Source organism: Rhyacophila brunnea, unplaced genomic scaffold (genome assembly GCF_057557595.1).
Source record: "Rhyacophila brunnea isolate RB1 unplaced genomic scaffold, BYU_Rbru_1.0 scaffold_14, whole genome shotgun sequence".
Lineage (NCBI taxonomy): Eukaryota > Metazoa > Arthropoda > Insecta > Trichoptera > Rhyacophilidae > Rhyacophila > Rhyacophila brunnea.
Genome location: NW_028232796.1, coordinates 23294301 through 23313064, shown reverse-complemented (window position 1 = coordinate 23313064; position 18764 = coordinate 23294301). Strand labels below are relative to the sequence as shown.

Below are 18764 nucleotides of genomic sequence, written 5' to 3'. Positions count from 1 at the left end.
TGGCCTCATATTCTATGCTATATCCGTGCATGGCGTGAATATGTCGTTTACTCTAAAAACATCAATCCTCAAGGCAGCTATTTGTTAGGTTGGTATTCTGTGTTAAATCATAAATGTTTTTAAATTTAATTTGTTGAGATATGCATATTCATGCCATACTCAGATATGACTTCATGCATGACGGAAAAAACAAAATGCAGATATGTCCAATTTTATTTTGCTAATATTTATAGCATATTAATTAGCTAATATTGTTCTAATTTGAAATAAGACAGAAAAATAAAACTAACGTTAAAACATATTATGTAGGTACACGACTTACACATGAATTACAAAAATGACGTTGACCACAAAGGTGTATTGAATTATTGTAAACAATTTGAAGTCATTGGCAAAGTTTTATTAAGTTTAATGATGCAATTATTAAGGTCGAAGTTTCCAAGAATTATGAAATTATTCATTAATCTGCAATCTGTGATAATAAATTCACATTTTTCATCTTATTTTTTGGATTTTTTTATTGTCATAAAACCAGCGTTAGAAAAATTTGGAAATATAATATATGTATGTAATATAAAATACATGATTATAAAAATTAAAAAAATATTATTCCAAGAATATTCAAAACATTTTTTAATCTATACTAATGGTATCATTTTGTGCATTCGTGATACATCTCTAATAACTTTTAAAAATAGGTATACAAATAAGCAACGTTATTCGAAGGAAAATAATATCTAAAAAAATTTTAATTTGTCATTTTAGTCAACACCGCAATAAAAACGCTCATATTATGATTCGTTAGTAGAGCTATTATCGTGGGCCAAATGTTGCAATCAATTAATTGCTCTTTTCCTCTGTCGAACCAATAAGGAACCACCTGCATCTCGCCTTCACTGCAATATTTCTCACGAGTCTTTTCGGATCGTCCAAACATTGGGCCATTTGAATAACGGTATCTTGCTTGTAAGGCAGTAATAATATTGTCGGGAAGCAGTTGGCGACGTCAAATAAACATTGCAAACTTTCTATTCGAACTTTCTGAAATATCAAACAAAAAAAATTAAAATATTTAGGAGGAATTCAATAACTATAGTCCGACAACATAAACGTTAACTTTTTGATGTTCGGTTGGATTCGGCTGTTTTCGGCCAGTACGGAAGCGTCTAAGGGCCGTATGTTTGAGATTCCCAAATTCTTTATAAGCTATTTAACCGATTTTCCATCGAATAGCGTATAACACTGTTTGTGACGTAAGCGATCTGACGTCACGCGCCATTAAAAATGGCTGCCTCAGCTGTCACTTTCAAATGTCATTTTAATTTTGCATTCATTGCAACAAACGTTTGCTTGAGGCCCTTGTTCGTTTTGTAGATTCTGTAAAACATTTGCGAACTTTAAAAACAGTTCCTAGTCGTGCTGTTTACAAAATACGTATAATTTTGATCCCTAGTCTATAATCTAGATAGTAGGTAACTGATAAAATGCCTCGTACCTATTTTGCTTGCAATATTTCTCATGGAGACATAAGATGGACTTACGTAAGATTACGATAAAGTATCTCCGCTAAACCACTGCAAAAATATGTACCTACTGCTGTATCTGGCATTAAAATATGCAATTGGAAGCATTCTGCGTTCTTCAAAATATTATGGTACCTACCTACCTAGTTAATTATTGTAAGATAACTGTAATAAACAAGGCACAACTCTCAAATACACTGGAAACATCAATAGTGTCATACGGTGATTGGTATAAATGATAATATTATACAGAGATCATTACATATTATTATCTAAATCATTTGCATTTTTTGTCATTTATTCTTATTCTGTTTTGACATCTCATAATAATTGAAGTGAAGTTAGTCATAATAATATTCAGTATTGCCACCAAATGTATTCGGTGCACAGTAGAATAATTATAAAATACAGAAGAAAAGAAAGAAAGAAATTTTAAAATACGAACACCATGACACATGAGATGTCACATTCGTGACGTCACTTAACAGCTAATTACGTTTGTGCTCATGCATACAAACGTGCAATATATAGCCTATAAGGTTTTTGGGAATCGCATGCATACGACCCTAAGGGAACAGCCCGTATTACATGTAGCAAATCGTCAAGTTACTTTCAATATAAATAATTATTAAACCATTGTCCACAACAAGATCTCGGCCATAACAGGAAGGCGCTGTGGTCGGGTGTAGAAAGTTTCTGTGTTGTCATTTTTTGAGTTAGGTTTTTAATGGATAAAAATTCTATTCTCAGCACCTAATTCGCTTAGAAGTCCAATAATTATTCAATGTCCAATAATTCAACTTAATTATTATTATTATTACGATGGTTAGGTTAATTAATACTGGGTCTGGCAATAATAATAAGCAAGTGGCTGACATCCATTTCTTGTAAAAACAATATTCTGTTAATACAAATCTCTACTCTGGGAGGCCCATGCGATCTTATTAGGATCGGACATGGTCAAATAATAATAATAAATAATAATTAATGAGTTTGGAAGAAAATAAATCATTAAACCCATGTTAACTGATTTTATTGCTGCAGGTATTTATTAACTTGAAAACTTTTTTAAATATTCGGTCAAATTATAAACAAATTCTCGCGCTTGTCCTTGTAAAGGTTTTTTGTAATACCCCGATCGAGATGGGGTATTCATAGTAAAACTTTAAATATACGATTGAATCGTGTAAAACAGACTTATCATGAACATGTACCGACGTTACCATACCCGAGGACTCAGGGATGTACTAATTATCCATCCCTACTCTATGCACACAAAAGGAGGTGTGCTTCTGCATAGGTCCGTGCTTAAGTTGTATAGCTATAGTCTATTAATTGTTAAGTTATATATTTTTACCATAGACGTGGGAAACTTTGCTAGTTTGATAAATCTTGGTAAGATTGTCTGCAGACTGTCGATGACTGAAGAATGCTTCATTTGAACGAAATATGATAATGATGACAATGAAGCTAGTAAAATATCCGTGTCAGCATAGTCCAAAGATTCAAATAAAATTGGCAGAATCTGAAAATTAAAAAAAAACCTATTATTTTTTTATGTAAAGCAAAGACAAATAGAAAACATCTTTCAAACTATACTATTTATTTCAATATGCAACAATCATCATTTTCTACAAACAGTTTATTTAATGTAACTAGCACTACCATCTAAGTTTATAGTTTCAAGTCACGGTCTGACAATAATAGTCGGCTTTGAAATTAGCTCCGCCTATTTGCTGTAGGAAGAAATAGCATCTGCACACTTCATAACTAGGGTCCTTAATGCTGTAACAGATCTAGCAAGACAGCTATTTAAACTGGATAAACACTTCCAATTGTCAACAAATGATGCATAGATGCAGCACCCAAGTTAACCACTAATATAATATCGTCTCTGTTCTGGCAGAACACACTAACTGGAGAATACTAGTTTTGAGTAATTTGACTTTGAAGTTGTTGAAATGTTTGAAATGGTCCATCATGTGAGTTTATTAAGTAATCGTAAAAAGGTTGACTTTAAAATAAAGAATGTTTATTTATTAAGAAGGTTTCCAGACGGTACAGTTTGAAATAAGGAACATTTTGGTATAACTAACTCAATATCTAATTTTTTCGAATTAGTGTCTTCTGCCAGAACAGTGACGATATATTATATAGCATATATTAATAGATAATACAGTCGAACTTGGTTATTACGAGGAAGATGGGACAGACTGAATTTGCCCGTTATAAGTGTTACTCGTTATATCAGAGAATAGGTATTTTTAAATGAGCGGTCACATAACACAAAAAGCCGCAATTCAAACAAATATACACAATTAGAATTTTTCCCTGAAAAAGCATGGCATTTATAAACTACAAAAGAAGTTGTTTATTGTAATGAACGCTGGTAGGTACCTACTTACTTCACAAACCTTGGATTCTTTTTTCAGCCATAATATGCGTGGATACTCTTCAATCTTGTAGGTGAAAACACCAATGAATAGGTACTTAGACACTTAACTAGTGTCATAAACGTAATCCGAACCCGGCGGTATCCTGTCTGGTCTGATTTTATTGCAGGGTCGAATTGTTTTTAAACAATCGACACATTAATAGTTTTAAGAAAATTTTTGACGATATTTTAGCTCAGTATATCCGATAAGGAGCTCGTTATAAAAGTGAATAAATGTATTGAAAAAATCATACTAACATATCAACAAATGTTTCCTCGTTACATCCGAGGTCTCGCTATATCCGTGATCGTAATAACCAAGCTCGACTTCATATTATGTAATGGTAATTGACAAACATAAAAACTCAAGCCTCACCATTGATGATTGCATTTTGAGAACGGTTTTTGGAACAGACTGTATTATATAGGCCCAAGCCAGTAGATATGGTTCCCGTTTGCTGTCAACAGTTGGGGTCCGCTTCATATCCTTCGTCAGTGATGAGAACTGATGCAAGACTTTTTGTCGATAATATTTATTCACTAGGCAAAAGTATTCAGCACTCAGATCATCGGAGTCGCTCATTATTTGTTTAAAACTCTTGGCTCCTTGCATGCCCCATTTTTCTTTACTCAAAACTTCAGTAATCTAAAATAAAATGATCCATTCATACATTGGTTATGGGCAAAAATTGAAAAAACTGCCAAATTGTTTGAATTTTGGTTGCGGAATTATATTATTGACTGTCGAACAAGAACTTCTTGTCCACATGTTAAAACAGTGAACTAAGAATCCCCTGCAGCGCAGCTAAACAGACTTTTACGCTTCCGTGGTGTGCGGATCTATCAATTTACATAATTTTAAGCTTTTTATAATAAAAATATATCTAAAATGATCAGAAGTAATGTTATAATTATTATTAGTAAACTTTTGGTTTATTGTGAAGAAGAAAAGGAGTCGCATCTAAAAAGAGAGCTGATACGTTATTTAAACACGACTGCCGTGCGTGCATTGCCACCATGACAGGTACGTCACCGAGAAGTCTTCTATATGCAACTACAGTGACTTCCTGTCATCGCCGATTTCTTGTCAGATAATTCTCGACTATTTAAGATAATCAAGATTAATTCTTGAGATTTCTCGATCACAACCGCTAGATGGAATAGTAATTATAGCTGCAATAGGAAGAAAGGATGTAGAATATGTGACACCACAAAACTAGCTAAATATAAACTTATTTTTTGAGCTGAATTGAATTGGGGAATTCAAAAATGTACCAAAAATCAAGTTTTTGAAAAGGGTGTAAATATACTTAATGAATTATGATACCTTTGCAATCCAACTGCTTGCATTTTGATCTCCAGATAGCAAAAGAGCTTTACTAATGAACGAGCATAACTCAATTACATTTTTGTAAATCAAATCATCACAATTAGCTCCGTCGATGACATCAAATAACCTCTTCTGGATATTGTTGTATAAGTCATAAACATTACCGGATACTCCGTATTTATTGTAAACATTTGCAACAATAACGCAGGCATGATGTTGACGTAAACTATCATTTTCAACTGTAGCTAATTCAACAGCTTTCGATATGATGTCATTTAAATTATCAATGACCACTCCTGGTTTACTGCATTTTAATAAAGCCTCTAATATAGATACATAAGCATTTTCTTTTTGAATTTGGTCTAAATAATTTGGTAGATAACAGGAATATAAAATTTGTTGAACATCTTTGTTTTGCGATTGCACGATTATACTTATCAATTTTGAAACATTTGTTGTTTCTTTTTGTCCTATATTGTTAAGATTATTATTACTCCAAAATAAAACATGTTTCAGTATGTCATGATTGTGTTGTATTTTTTGTAATTTCTCATTGTTAAATAAGTCTTTTCGTCCCAAATTATCAACTAACGCCGCTATTATAGTATTGGAAAATTTAATGTCAACGTTTCTGTTAAGAACTTCAAAGATCCTCGGCACAATGGCATTGCTATATTCATCGATACTCGCAAGAGAGCACACAATATCAGTTCTCCTTTTGATTTGGAATGTATCATTCGGAAGTGTGTCTAAATTTAGTTTGTCATTGATCAACTCGAGATAATTTCTTGGATATTTATTTGCCAATGAAAGCAGACACTTTTTACTAGCGTTCGATATTCTTTCACACGTTTCGTTGTGAATGCACTTATAAAATATCTCCGGAAGTGCTGATACGTCATTGAGTTGAACGGACTCGGTCACAGATGTAAGTGTCTCAAATCCGGCGACTTTTAAATCATTCTGCGTACTGATGATAGCCGAGAGGCATATTTCGGGAATGTGTTTAAAATAATTATTACTTTCTGTAAACATTTCCAAGCGCTGACAAATTAGATATAATCCTGTAAACCATTTCAATATGGAGACCTTACATCTATTGTCGTCTATCATGCTATAAGTTGCCGATACAATAGGCAATGCATTCTCACAGATAAATATGCATGCTTGTTTCGAGGAACCTGCAGTGGTTAGAAGTACTCTTAGCGGTAATTCTAAAGATGCTCTGTCTTTGACATCTGCAAGCAAGACTTGCATAGATGTTAGAATCTGTCTTAAAAACGGTGTGAATATTTTCATCTCTGATTCGTCGGTGCATAAATTATGAACTAATGCAGATAAAGCGTCATGGGCGCATTGCGTTATGTCGTCATCAGTTTTCGGAGACATGTCTTCCAGTAACGATGACAGAATTGTTGATAGGTACGGTTCATAGCTCAATGGAGTGAATGTTTCACAGCTTTTTTCCTACAAAAAAATGCATCAAAATTATTATTCTGACATGTTTAATATGAATTAACACACCACACTATCAATTTCCAAATGCGTGAGTACAATAATAAAATATTGCATGAAGCGTATTTAAATAAATGCATAATTAACATATTAGATATTACTATGTTCATGTTTCAAAGTTCAGCTGACTGATGATTAAAATAAGCAACAATGCAATCGCAATCATAAACATATTATAATAACAGTTTAGAATAGTTTTTTCAGAAATTACAACTAATGAAAATTATTGTTAATTTATAACACATTAGTGTCCTCAGCTTAATATAAAACATTTGTTTAAGTTGAAGAATGGCATTGGGAGAGTGAGGTAAATAATTTTTGATTTTCTATGCTGTGCTAATGGAAACGTTCTTACAAACGAAAATCGTACATTGCCCACATTCAGTTTGGCCAAACCCAATATAAAATCTCATTGAGTGAAAACAACTCCATAATAATCAGTCGATACCTCATTGGCTGTCTTACCATTTAATACCAATATGCCGATCAATGGATAACTTCAAATGCTTTTCAAACTGTTAGAAAATGTGAATGCATCAAATCTATGTGAATTTAGCTAAAAACCTATGCTATATAGTAAATTAATGGTTAATAGAAAAATTATTGTTACAAAATCAAAATGATTCAATGGGCAGTTGCATTACAATGCATGTACCTGCTATATACTACGTATCATTTGAATGTATGCATTCAATTCGGTTGCAATCACCACTTTTGATGTAGTATCTTACCCACGTTGTGGGTTACCACTAAGCTAGCTGCTTATTTACGAAAACATTATCAACAGGGCTTTAGTCATGCGAATATGGATTCAATACAAATTCTCCACAATTATGAATCTCTATTATAATTGTTTTACTATCAAACACTAATGTATGTAGGAAATGTCAGAAACACAGAAATCAGTCAATGACTGCATTTAGCCATTATTAATAAGATGTAGGGATCAATACCCTACCATCTGCATGACTTAATTTATAATTACAATGTATCTTGCAACATAACACGGTTGAAATAGCAAAACAAGTGATTTATGTGAATAAATCAATTTTAAACAGAAAGCTAATTTAGCAAAATAATTATATTAATCAATTATTTATAATTTACAAAACATTATGATATGCACAAAATTGTTTATATGAAAATCAATCGTGCCTAATAATTAAAAAGTGCTTAATTGTCTCAAATTAAAATCAATAATTTATAATTTAAAAACAATCATGCATTACACAACAAAGCATGATTATCAAAATATTCAAGTAGCGATAACAACATTTTCTATTGTATCGAATCACTATAAAAACACCCAGTATATGAAAACAATATTGTCAGTCAGTTATCAAAGATTTAACCATAAGGTTATAGTTCCGCTCCGCCCGATCGACTTCGCAATTTCTTATAACGCATACACGTGCTTCCACCCAGCTAAATTATAAATCTGGAAACTTACCTGTAATAATTAAATTGACATTTATTCGGAAGGAGATAATAAAACCAGGGTTCATTTCATTCACGCATCCGTCTTCTTATTATTGGAGTCAAACCAACCTACCCTCCGGTTCCCTATTCCATCTCACTTCCGATAAAGATACCATGAAGTTGCCGCACTTTTAGACAATAGCTAAGACTTATAGGACTGGAATAACAATCGAACAATTAAAGATGTGTAAACACATAAAAGATTAATGAAATAAATACATACCAGCAATTTGAGGGAATCTAATCTTGCAAGCTTCAACGTTGAATCAATTTTTTTAGTCAGTAATGGTAAGCAAAATTCCGCAAAGGAGGGAATAGCACAGAGGCACACGCAGAGTTTTTCGGCTAAATCATTTCTGCTTATTGCGTTTGGGTCATCTTGTGACGGTTGAAATGAAATTGGGAAATAACAAGCGATCACATCGAACATTCTCTCAGTGGTTTCGCGTAGCTGCATCAGTTTTAACAAATGTGGCAACATTCTGAAGAGGAGCATTAGATTTCTCGGGTCTCTCTCACCCTCCATTGAATTTATAAAACCGCCAATGAAATCGTCACCCATTTCTTGTAAATCTGAAATAAGTTTTTTTGTTAACAATGGAAAGTATATTTGAAGGTCAAGCAGTGCTTTATATAGCTGAACGGGTGCCCCTTCTGTCTTCTGTGATATCGCTGAGCTCTATATAATAGTCGGGGTCGAATAATAACAGGGTCTGAAATGTTTTTCTTTCCAAACGTACTAATATAATGATTTAAAACCGATCTGCATATAAGATACAGTTACGAAATTCTTGCAATCATGACTAAACAGGACATAGTGACATTATTAGGATGTAGCCTAGTCAATATTAGATGGGCCAAAAAAATCTACATCTCTCTTAACTAACGCTTCTTTAGAAATAAAACAAATTAAGAATGCAGAACTTGTAAAAATCTATAGTAAGCGTGAAGTAGGCAAGTGTTTTTGCTTCAAAATTGTTAATGTGACCATTATTTTTTTAGTGTCTCCTTATTGCAAACTTGCTCCTCACTTCTCTCCTAATTCCCATGGAACCAGTAAAGTCCCCCTTCTCAGAATCCTCCAGCGCCCACTTGATAAGCCATGGTGTATAGCTTCAATCCCACAACTTGTCTATAATTGAAAAACAGTGATGCAATAAATTTGGCCACTCACAGTAACACCAAGACAAGTTAGGTGATTCTACGTGTACGCAACGTTTAGCTAAATTTTCACGCAAAGTCGTAATGAACATAACGACAAAACGATAATATTAATTATGTAAATTATACAGGTTGATTTATTAGTCGATATATAATAATATAGTTTATAATTTCATTCTGAGAATTGTAATTCTAACTAGTAAATTCTAACACAATTGATGAACAGAACTACAATGTAATTAAATGACGTACCGTTAGGATAGTTGATGGAGAACAGTTGTATGATACTATATACATTGTGCCTATCAGCATATGGTTGTTGTTGGCAATTAACACTTAAAAGCATGGCCTTAATCAATTCTTTGTGCATATTCAGAGGCAGGTGCTTCATGGCAAACAGTGCCAGTGTACCAACCAAAGCTGGAGTGACTATTAAGTAATCATCCCGTAATTTGGCCAGGTAAAATACGGTAACATATTTTAGTTGCTGCTCGGTTAAAAAATCTGAAGGGAGCTGTTTCAGAACTTGCGAGTAGACCTGCAATCCTCTTGCTCTGATTGAGTCATCTGTATCAGTCAATACGCCAACTAGTCGTTCTACAAACTGGGTTATGTCTAACTTCCCAGTCATTATATCTGAAAACATAACCTCAATTAATTAATACCACAAAGTAGACATAAACTTTGTAAAATAATGATGTTTCCACTTTTTACCTTCACATATGATGTGTGCATTTTCCTGGAAGTTTTCATTTTGTTTTACTTGATCTGACAATTCATCAGATAACCAAGGAGAAGGCATGTTTTAGGCAAGTTTTTGACAATTACTGAATGGCCTAGATTAGATTTTGGCAGATGATTATAATTAACGGGGTTGTCATCGTCGATATTAATAATTTTATTAAATTATTATTGTCATTAAGTGCTACTAATAAATGTATTTAGTTTATAGAGCCTTGACCAAAAGATATAAGGTATAGCTTTATGAACGGTACCCTAAAAATAGTTTTATGTTATAATTATGAAATTAATGAATTAGAAATGTTTAAAAATATATGTGTAATAATATATACTTTATTATAAAAAAATTAATTCTATTATATTTTCTAATGACTTATAATAAAATATATTTTACGTGACGCTTATTTATGGTAGTGTATTGTACATATGTATTGGGGTAACATTGTTGATAGTTGTTTGAAAGTTTTTTTTATTTATTTAGGGAAACTTAGATTTTGTAGTCTGGCTACCATATTAGTCTATGAGTTTCGGGCTCTGAAATCTGAAATTGTCTATAGCATCATGCGCCAATGTTGTTTAGTTTATGTCAGGTAGAATTCAATAGAATAAACTTGAGATTTGGGTGAGCTGAAAGATTTGTATAATTAAGAAAATTCACATAATCTATATAAAAATGTCAGTGAGAAGTATAATTGAATTGTGCATCAGAGGCAGGTCGAATATGAGATTACTGAACGGAATGGTATTTTCACGAGCGAACGTGTTCACCAGCAGTATAAACAATAACCACCGATTGCATGATGTAAATAACAAAAATAATTTCGCAACCTTTGCTGCGTCGGACCACAATCTCAACGACGAAATATCCAACCAGGCGAAATTGCAACTATGCTATACATGCAAGAAGTGTAACACAAGAAACATCAAATTAATATCAAAAGTCGCCTACAACAAAGGTGTGGTGATTGTCAAATGCGACGAATGCAAAAACAACCACCTTATTGCTGACAATTTGAATTGGTTCACTGATTTAAATGGAATGAAAAATATTGAAGAAATACTGAAAGCGAAAGGCGAAACAGTGGAGAAAATAACATCCATGGATTTGGAGATCATCGCCAGGGAAACACTCAAACAAAACGAAAAAAAGTCTACTGATAAAGAAGATTCTTCAAAACCGGATAAACCTATTCAACTCACCTGATTCATTTAAAACATATTTTTATAAAATATTTATTTCTCATTATGTATGATGTGTTATGCTTTCGATAACACAAACAAACCATAAAATTCTTCTGTTGTGCATTTAAAACCATGAACTTATTTAAGGGTTTGGGTAGTGTTCCATTTGTGTGGATGGATGCTATAAAAATATATCAGAGTACTTACCTACCACTTAATATTGAAAATAAAATGTTCATTCAAATTATTGGGTCATCCATATGAGGTCACATCACAATGGGGGTTTATTACATCACTAAAACCAACAAAGTTTTTATGAGAATGAAATATGCACTCACGACAACACACTGAAATCGATAAGTTTTATCCAAATAATTTTTTTAATAGATCAGTGGTCGGTAACCTACTTTGATATAATATATTACGTCAATCCTTGGTGAGAGAAAACCTTCTCGCTCACCTGCCTTGTAGATACCAACTCGCAATGGCCGACTTGTCCAATGGAGGGTCAGACCGACTTGAGAAGCTCTTCCCTTTCAGTAGAAAACACTCCCAGAGGATGTGATTGGCATTCTGCAATTCGTCATGTAACCAAGTCGGAGATTCTATTTAGCCAAACACAGAGCTTATTGGATAATTATTAAAGTACTGAAAAAATTTATTAATCGTCATTCTCCAGAGTCCATGCCGTGTCATCATTAATCCTTCTGCATGCCATAAGTTACCGACTGGAGGCCTAGATAATTTAGACAGCAGGGCAAAAAATTGTGAGAATGAGGAGGTCGATAAATGCCCAAAATCTTGTGATTTATGGGTGACACTATTTTTAACAATGACATTATTAATGGACGACGCACTCAATACAGTAGCTAGCAAGTAAATTCGCATGTATAGGTAGACGTCACGCAATTTCCATTATGCGATATCACGCATCGGGACTTTATAGCAATATGACCTTTATTGTAATGGCGTTTAAGCAGTGTTTTTAATGTCAATGTTCATTTAAGCGGACCAGTTTGAACTGAACCATTCGGCAGACCCAACAAAAAGCATCAGGAATTTATAGCAATATCACCTTTATTGTAATGGCGTTAGAACAGATTATGCCATTCGGCAGACCCGACAATAAAGTGAGTGTCATTTTCTTTTCCAGATGATTCGTCCATATTAATGTCATTGATTTTTAATATATAAATTTATCTCACAAGTTCTTCCTGTATAATTCCACTTATCAATAATTAATTGTGGCAAAATTTGATGTTAATTAATTTTGCACGTTTAAATCTCTCGATTTGTTTGGGCATGTCTACTTGCTCAACGCAGTGTTACAGATTTTTTTTCCGGCTAAATTAATGATGATAATATTGCATATGAGGTGTATAATAACAAAAACCGGTAAGTCCATAATTCAATATTATTGTTAATGACGTTTTTGTGTGTGGAGCGGAACTGGTTGGTTTTAATGTAAGTTTAAGTTAATAATCTACTCATTATTATTAACTGATAAAAGTATTTTTCCATTAAATATATGATAAATAAAATTGGACATCAACATTTATTTTAAATCAGATTTTTCGTATAATTTTGGCACATTTTACAAGTTATAGATCATTGCATATTGTGAGAAATTGCACACTGAATAGGGTACGTTTTGTTAGACACCTAATATATCTAGTTTTCCTTTTATATAACATTAGTCAAGAAAACAAATATTGGCACCGCAAGAATTGAAAAGGGCAACCAATCTTAAAATTATTACTATGTATATAACTAGTATACTTAAATGTATTTTAAATAAATAAGATATTAACTGAATACAAGCTGAGGAGGCTCTATTTTTTAATTTTGCTTTATACTTTTATAAACAGCTAATTTTCGTGTTTATTCCATAAAAAAATAATTAGGTGGTAACATCCAAATATAGCTTTCGATCTACCAGTATAAGTTCACTGAGTAAGGACCATGTAAGGACTATCATTCATTGTTTTTAATATTGTGAAAAGCTTGGTTCTAAATTCAAAACCTGGAATGATTTTTGTTGGTATAGGCATCTATAATTTGTTTTTTGGATTGAAAAAAAATGGTGTCATCAATTAAGAATTTTAATCTTGAAATTTCGAAGGTTACAATGACCAGTTATGATTTGTGGTGACTTATTTCATTGTTTGTGCATTATGTATTATTTGAAATGACAGTGAGTCTCCAAAATAAGTTCGCAATTCTGTAATGATAATGTTTTAGAAAAAACAGGGCTGGATGATGGTTGAAGTGTTTTGTTTGTTCTGCAAAATTATATTTAAAATTTTTAATAAAACAAATTTAAATTTTTAGAATGTTTTATTTATTTTACAACTGGATGAAGCACATGTTCAATAAACGTAGTATCTTCACTGACATATTTTTTAAATTTGTAGATATTTATACATTTTACAATTTTTATTCATTTAATATTACATTCACAAATACTCAGAATGATACAAAGATATGACATAAATGCCTCAAATTAATTACCCAAAATGATAGTTGTTTCTCTGTAAAAACCGATTGTTTCGTTTTCAATTGAGTCCAATATAAAAATGAACCCTCTGCAATGTTATCTCGTCAAAGGGATATCAAAATATGAAATAATATACAAAGTCAAAAATGTCTCTCGTTTCCCTATAAAAATTGCTGAATCAAGTTCCAATTTAAAGTATGCGCCATTTTTGTATGCACAACAAGAAAAATGCTCTTTCATTTTAGATTTTGTAAACATTATTTACATCTGTTTTTACTGGGAAACAAAGATTTGTCATAATATTATGTAGTTTTAATTACATACGGGAAGTGTGAATACAAACAAAAAATGAAAGTTCACATTTCAGTAACAAGATACCATCATGAGGTAGAAAATCAATTGTCGAAATGAGGTACGTATCCAAGAACGGCTTTGTTCTTATTATATTCTATAAGCAGGCAAAACAGTGGGTAAGTGAAATGCCGAGTACATCAGAAGTTTGACAGGTTAATGCTTATTGATATTTGATTTGTGGTATGGAATTATTAAAGCTTACATGTAAAATTCTATAAATTAGTGACGAAGTCAATATCCCTTTTTACATGGTAATGTATCATTGACATGACTCACCATTGATCGTGCATGCAATAATGCAGGAATTTCTACCAGTACGTGAACTTTAGTTATAAACAATAGTGTGGAGTTCGATAGTATTGACAGAAAATAATTCACAGTCGGTACATCGCTGAGTGAGAGAAAGTAATGCAATAGGCAATATAATATAGTCAAATCAGCAATAGAAACCATAAATTGTGGGCACTAGAGGAAATTGCATGTTCGAAATGTATTTAAAATACCACTATAGTTAAGCCGTGTCTGATCCTAAGAGCCGGGCGACTCTGGTCTCGAGACCAGACCGATGTATGCAGTTATATGGACCATGCCACACCTGGTCGCCCAGTAGTCGCGCAAGCAATAGTGGGGCAGTCAGTAAAATCTCGTTCTTGCGCTCGGTCTGGTCTCCCGGTCTCTCTGGTCGGGCGATCGGTAGTGATGTATGAAAACATATAGCATTGTATTTGCCACACTGGGCGAGCAGCCACGCCGCGGAGAGACGTATTTTTTGCATAACTTGCGTGTACATTCATTATTATAATTTAATGGCTGCCTCTCTGGTCGCCCGAGAGACCACAGTCGCACGACTGGTCTCGAGACCAGAGTCACCCGGTGTGGCCTGGCTCTTATAAGATCATATGGGCCTTCACAGAGTGGAGGATTTTGTATTTATAAGAAATGGATGTTGGCCACTTGCTCAACCTATTATGTCCATACTCTGACACAGAAATTGAAAAACAATGCAAAACCGGGCCGGGGACCCACAACGTTATAAGCCGACGCTTAGCCGCGCATTGACTGGTAATTATACATATTATGAAATTACACACACCATGTAACACTATGTAAAATTCTCATTTTCTGATTAATTTGCATTGTAATCCAACGCACACATACAATGGGTTGAAAGAATGACTATTGATGAATCCTCATATAAAGGTTTTGAGATCCATTGCTTCATCATACACGATATTCACATTAGGAAATGTGTATGCATCATTTGATTCTCTAGTACCTATTATATTATGTTCGGGTTTCCGCTCATCTAAATAAATTAATCGTATAAAGCTCTTGTGAACGGCTTATTTCTTAGTTACCAATTTATTAAAAAAAAATATACATGTTCTACAAATTTCTTTCTTTCGACCATGTCCGATTCTAATAGGATCATATGGGCCTCCACAAAGTAGAGGTTTTTTAAATTGACAGATTTTTGTTTTTTACGAGAAATGGATGTCAGCCACTTGCTCAACCTATTAGGTCCATACCCTGACACACACAAATTGAAAAACAATATGTGTACTTGCCAGACCCAGGATTCGAACCTGGGACCCACGGCTTTATAATCCAACGCTTAAGCCGCGCGGCCACACCTAGTAAATACATAGCAAATACAAAAAAGTTGAAATCAATATTTATTGCCGAATTTACATTACATAGGAAGTTAATGCCTTTGAATACAATTTAAATCACTGGTAATCAATTACCGTATTGCATTAATCATAAGCCACATCCTTATTTTTAAATACCAGCAATAAAATTTAAATAAACCAAACTTTATTCTTGGAAACTGGATATGAAATTCTTTGACACGAGAGTCATTTTTGACAGTGATTGTAAAACTCAATTCTACAAGACACACCCCGAATTCAGAGACAGGAAACAATATGCATGTTGTAATCAATGCAATATGGTATTTAGAAAATATGGAAAAGCAAGCTTTAGACAGCCTAATTCTGATACTAAACACATCATTTAGTATGTCCTGGTATATACTAAACAGCAGGATACAAAAATCTTAAATTCAGTAACTTAAAATCAATTGATAACTTGTGGGTATATTTAGTGATTTAGGGATGAATATCCACCGAAAAAGGCACCATTATAAAAGAGTGTTGTTGACTGGTAGGTATTCTTACTTTTATGGTAACTTAAGGGATAAAATTTAATCCCCTATTCTAGACAGTATCGAATACGTTTCCTGGATATTGGGTTAGACTGCCGATGTTGGGTTTACTATTTATTACACGTTTATAGCATCGGTTCTGACATTTTGTGAAAACAATCGAAAATGTCAGATTCTAAGTTTTACAGTTCTATTAGAAAAATTAACTCATCAGCTAGATATTGCTTTTTAAACAGAATGCTCGTATATTCTGCAAGTTTTATACACATATTATCAATTTATCTTCAACACAGTTTGTTTTATCGTAGTTATGTAGAATTTAGCAAAATCTAACTCAAAGTTTCAAAATTTTCAGCGCCATTTTTGTTGAAAATTGATTTCAATATTGCTATAGTTTAACGTTAATGATTTTTATTTCCAGATTCATTATTATCATTTTTATTTAATAAAATCATTTTGTGTCGGTCATTGTATAATTTACATTTTTATGAATATATTTTATAGCTATTTAGTGTACACACTATTTTCTACGATTAAGTTATAGGAATATTTAATTCACTGCAGTGATTCCCAACCAGGTTCCGTTAGCATTCCCAAAAGTTTGCTAAAAAGTACAATTACTTAAAACCGTTTTGGTACCATACATTAAAAAAATGTTGACATTATTGAAACGCATTGAGATAATTCATGTATCCTAAATGGAGGCAATAAATATTACTAGTTTAACAAAAACACTTAATTAACATTTACTAATCCTACGTGAAGTGATGTCTCATGCGGATAGGCAAGTCGAGTGTTGTTTGGGGCCGGTAAATTAAGTAAGGAACGCAAATGAAACAAATTTTCAAATTAGATTTCACAGTGCCAACAGTTACCCCGCTTTCAGACGGGACACCGGTGTCGCGCTCGTTTATAATAAGGAGGCCTTTGTATTCGAATAAAGGGGACTTTGTATTATGTTTATGAACGCCCAGAGCTAATGAGTCAACGCATAATTTCGCGATATAAATTAGAACATAAAACTGGCTGCGATCATAAAAACATGTGTACCGGCGGCCTGAGAATGTAGCGGCCGACGGAAAAGTGTACCATACACGCTTTGACTCATTAGCTCGGGGCGTTCATAAATATTATACAAATACCCTTTTGTTCGAATACAAAGACCTCCTTATTATATACGAGCGCGACACCGGTATCCCGTCTGAAAGCGGGGTTAGTCAATGTCATAGATAGTGAATTTAGAATACAACGTGAGACTAAAATGGATGGCATTTTGAGTCTACTTAAGGATGTGTAGTTACCAATGTATGTAATTGTCTACTATTTTACATATATATTTTATAATTTACCCTTAATATATTGTGTCAGTCAGTTAAGTGCAGTTCCTTGAGGTTTTACAAATTAATGTAAGGGTTCTGCCAAACAAAAAAGGTTGAGAATCACCGGTTTAGACATTATGCAATCTGAAATTTACTATCATTAATGACAAACAATAGTATTACCTTTCAATACTTAGCCCATTACAGAATATAAAAATAGGGATATCAAACAGCAACTATAAATTCTTGCAATACGAAGTTAGTTCAAAACTTTGTCTTAACATTAAAAAGACAAACTTAAACATGCGTCAATTAATATTCAAAAGAACAATATCAATCATAAAAAGTAGATTGGATTATCATACATGGGATATATTATATAATATGTTAATTGATGGCACAAATGCAATGTGGTCTGGTTATCTATTCGGGTACAAAAACTACTAGTGTATTGATTGGTTCGAACTGATCTATAAATAGCACCATGGTGAAGATAAAATATTTTTTTTCGCTCATAGCGCATTTATAAGTCATATATTTTTTTAACATAATATTACTAATAAATACAAAATTTCTATTCACTAAAATTACTGTAGAATATTTTCTTAAATTAATTACTCTCATTTACGAAAGTGAGCACACAAAATTCACATAACTAAAATTTATTTAATAATACATAATAACCTCTTGGCTCGATCCCGATTAAGACGTAGCACTAGCATAAATTTTTGAATGGGACCTTTACCCGCCTGGCACAGAACACGCCAACGTGTCTTATAATATATTTCTCCAAAAGGCAGCAAAATTTAAGGCACATCATTATGGTTTTACTCAGGTATTCTTGCAATTTTACATTTCATCGTTGAGATGTTAAAACCTCCAATGTGGCAATATTGTCAAAATAGTTTTTTATATACAGGTAACCCTCATTTACTGCAACCCCAATGAGCGCGAATTTATTTTGATAATATTTTTATCCTGCATTTGTTTGGATGTGTGTCACATGCCAGTAATTGTCATGAGTGGAATCAGGCATGTACAACGTTTCTTACTTGTTCATAA

General features: G+C 33.0%; 2 protein-coding genes across 2 annotated transcripts; one reads left to right on the top strand and one right to left on the bottom strand.

Moving 5' to 3' along the window:
- Positions 1-611: 611 nt before the first annotated feature.
- Mms19 (MMS19 nucleotide excision repair protein) lies at positions 612-10299 on the bottom strand. The gene is made up of 7 exons (XM_085942030.1): positions 10157-10299; positions 9695-10078; positions 8505-8854; positions 5285-6754; positions 4334-4603; positions 2881-3048; positions 612-1041 (listed from the first exon to the last, which is right to left on the bottom strand). Exons 1-7 carry the CDS (start codon positions 10242-10244, stop codon positions 841-843), a joined length of 2931 nt encoding a protein of 976 aa, XP_085798156.1. The 5' UTR covers positions 10245-10299; the 3' UTR covers positions 612-840.
- A 443-nt stretch (positions 10300-10742) lies between these two features.
- Positions 10743-12010, top strand: LOC147075740 (uncharacterized). The gene has a single exon (XM_085942029.1). The coding sequence runs from the start codon at positions 10857-10859 to the stop codon at positions 11385-11387; it is 531 nt and encodes a 176-aa protein (XP_085798155.1). The 5' UTR covers positions 10743-10856; the 3' UTR covers positions 11388-12010.
- Positions 12011-18764: the final 6754 nt, after the last annotated feature.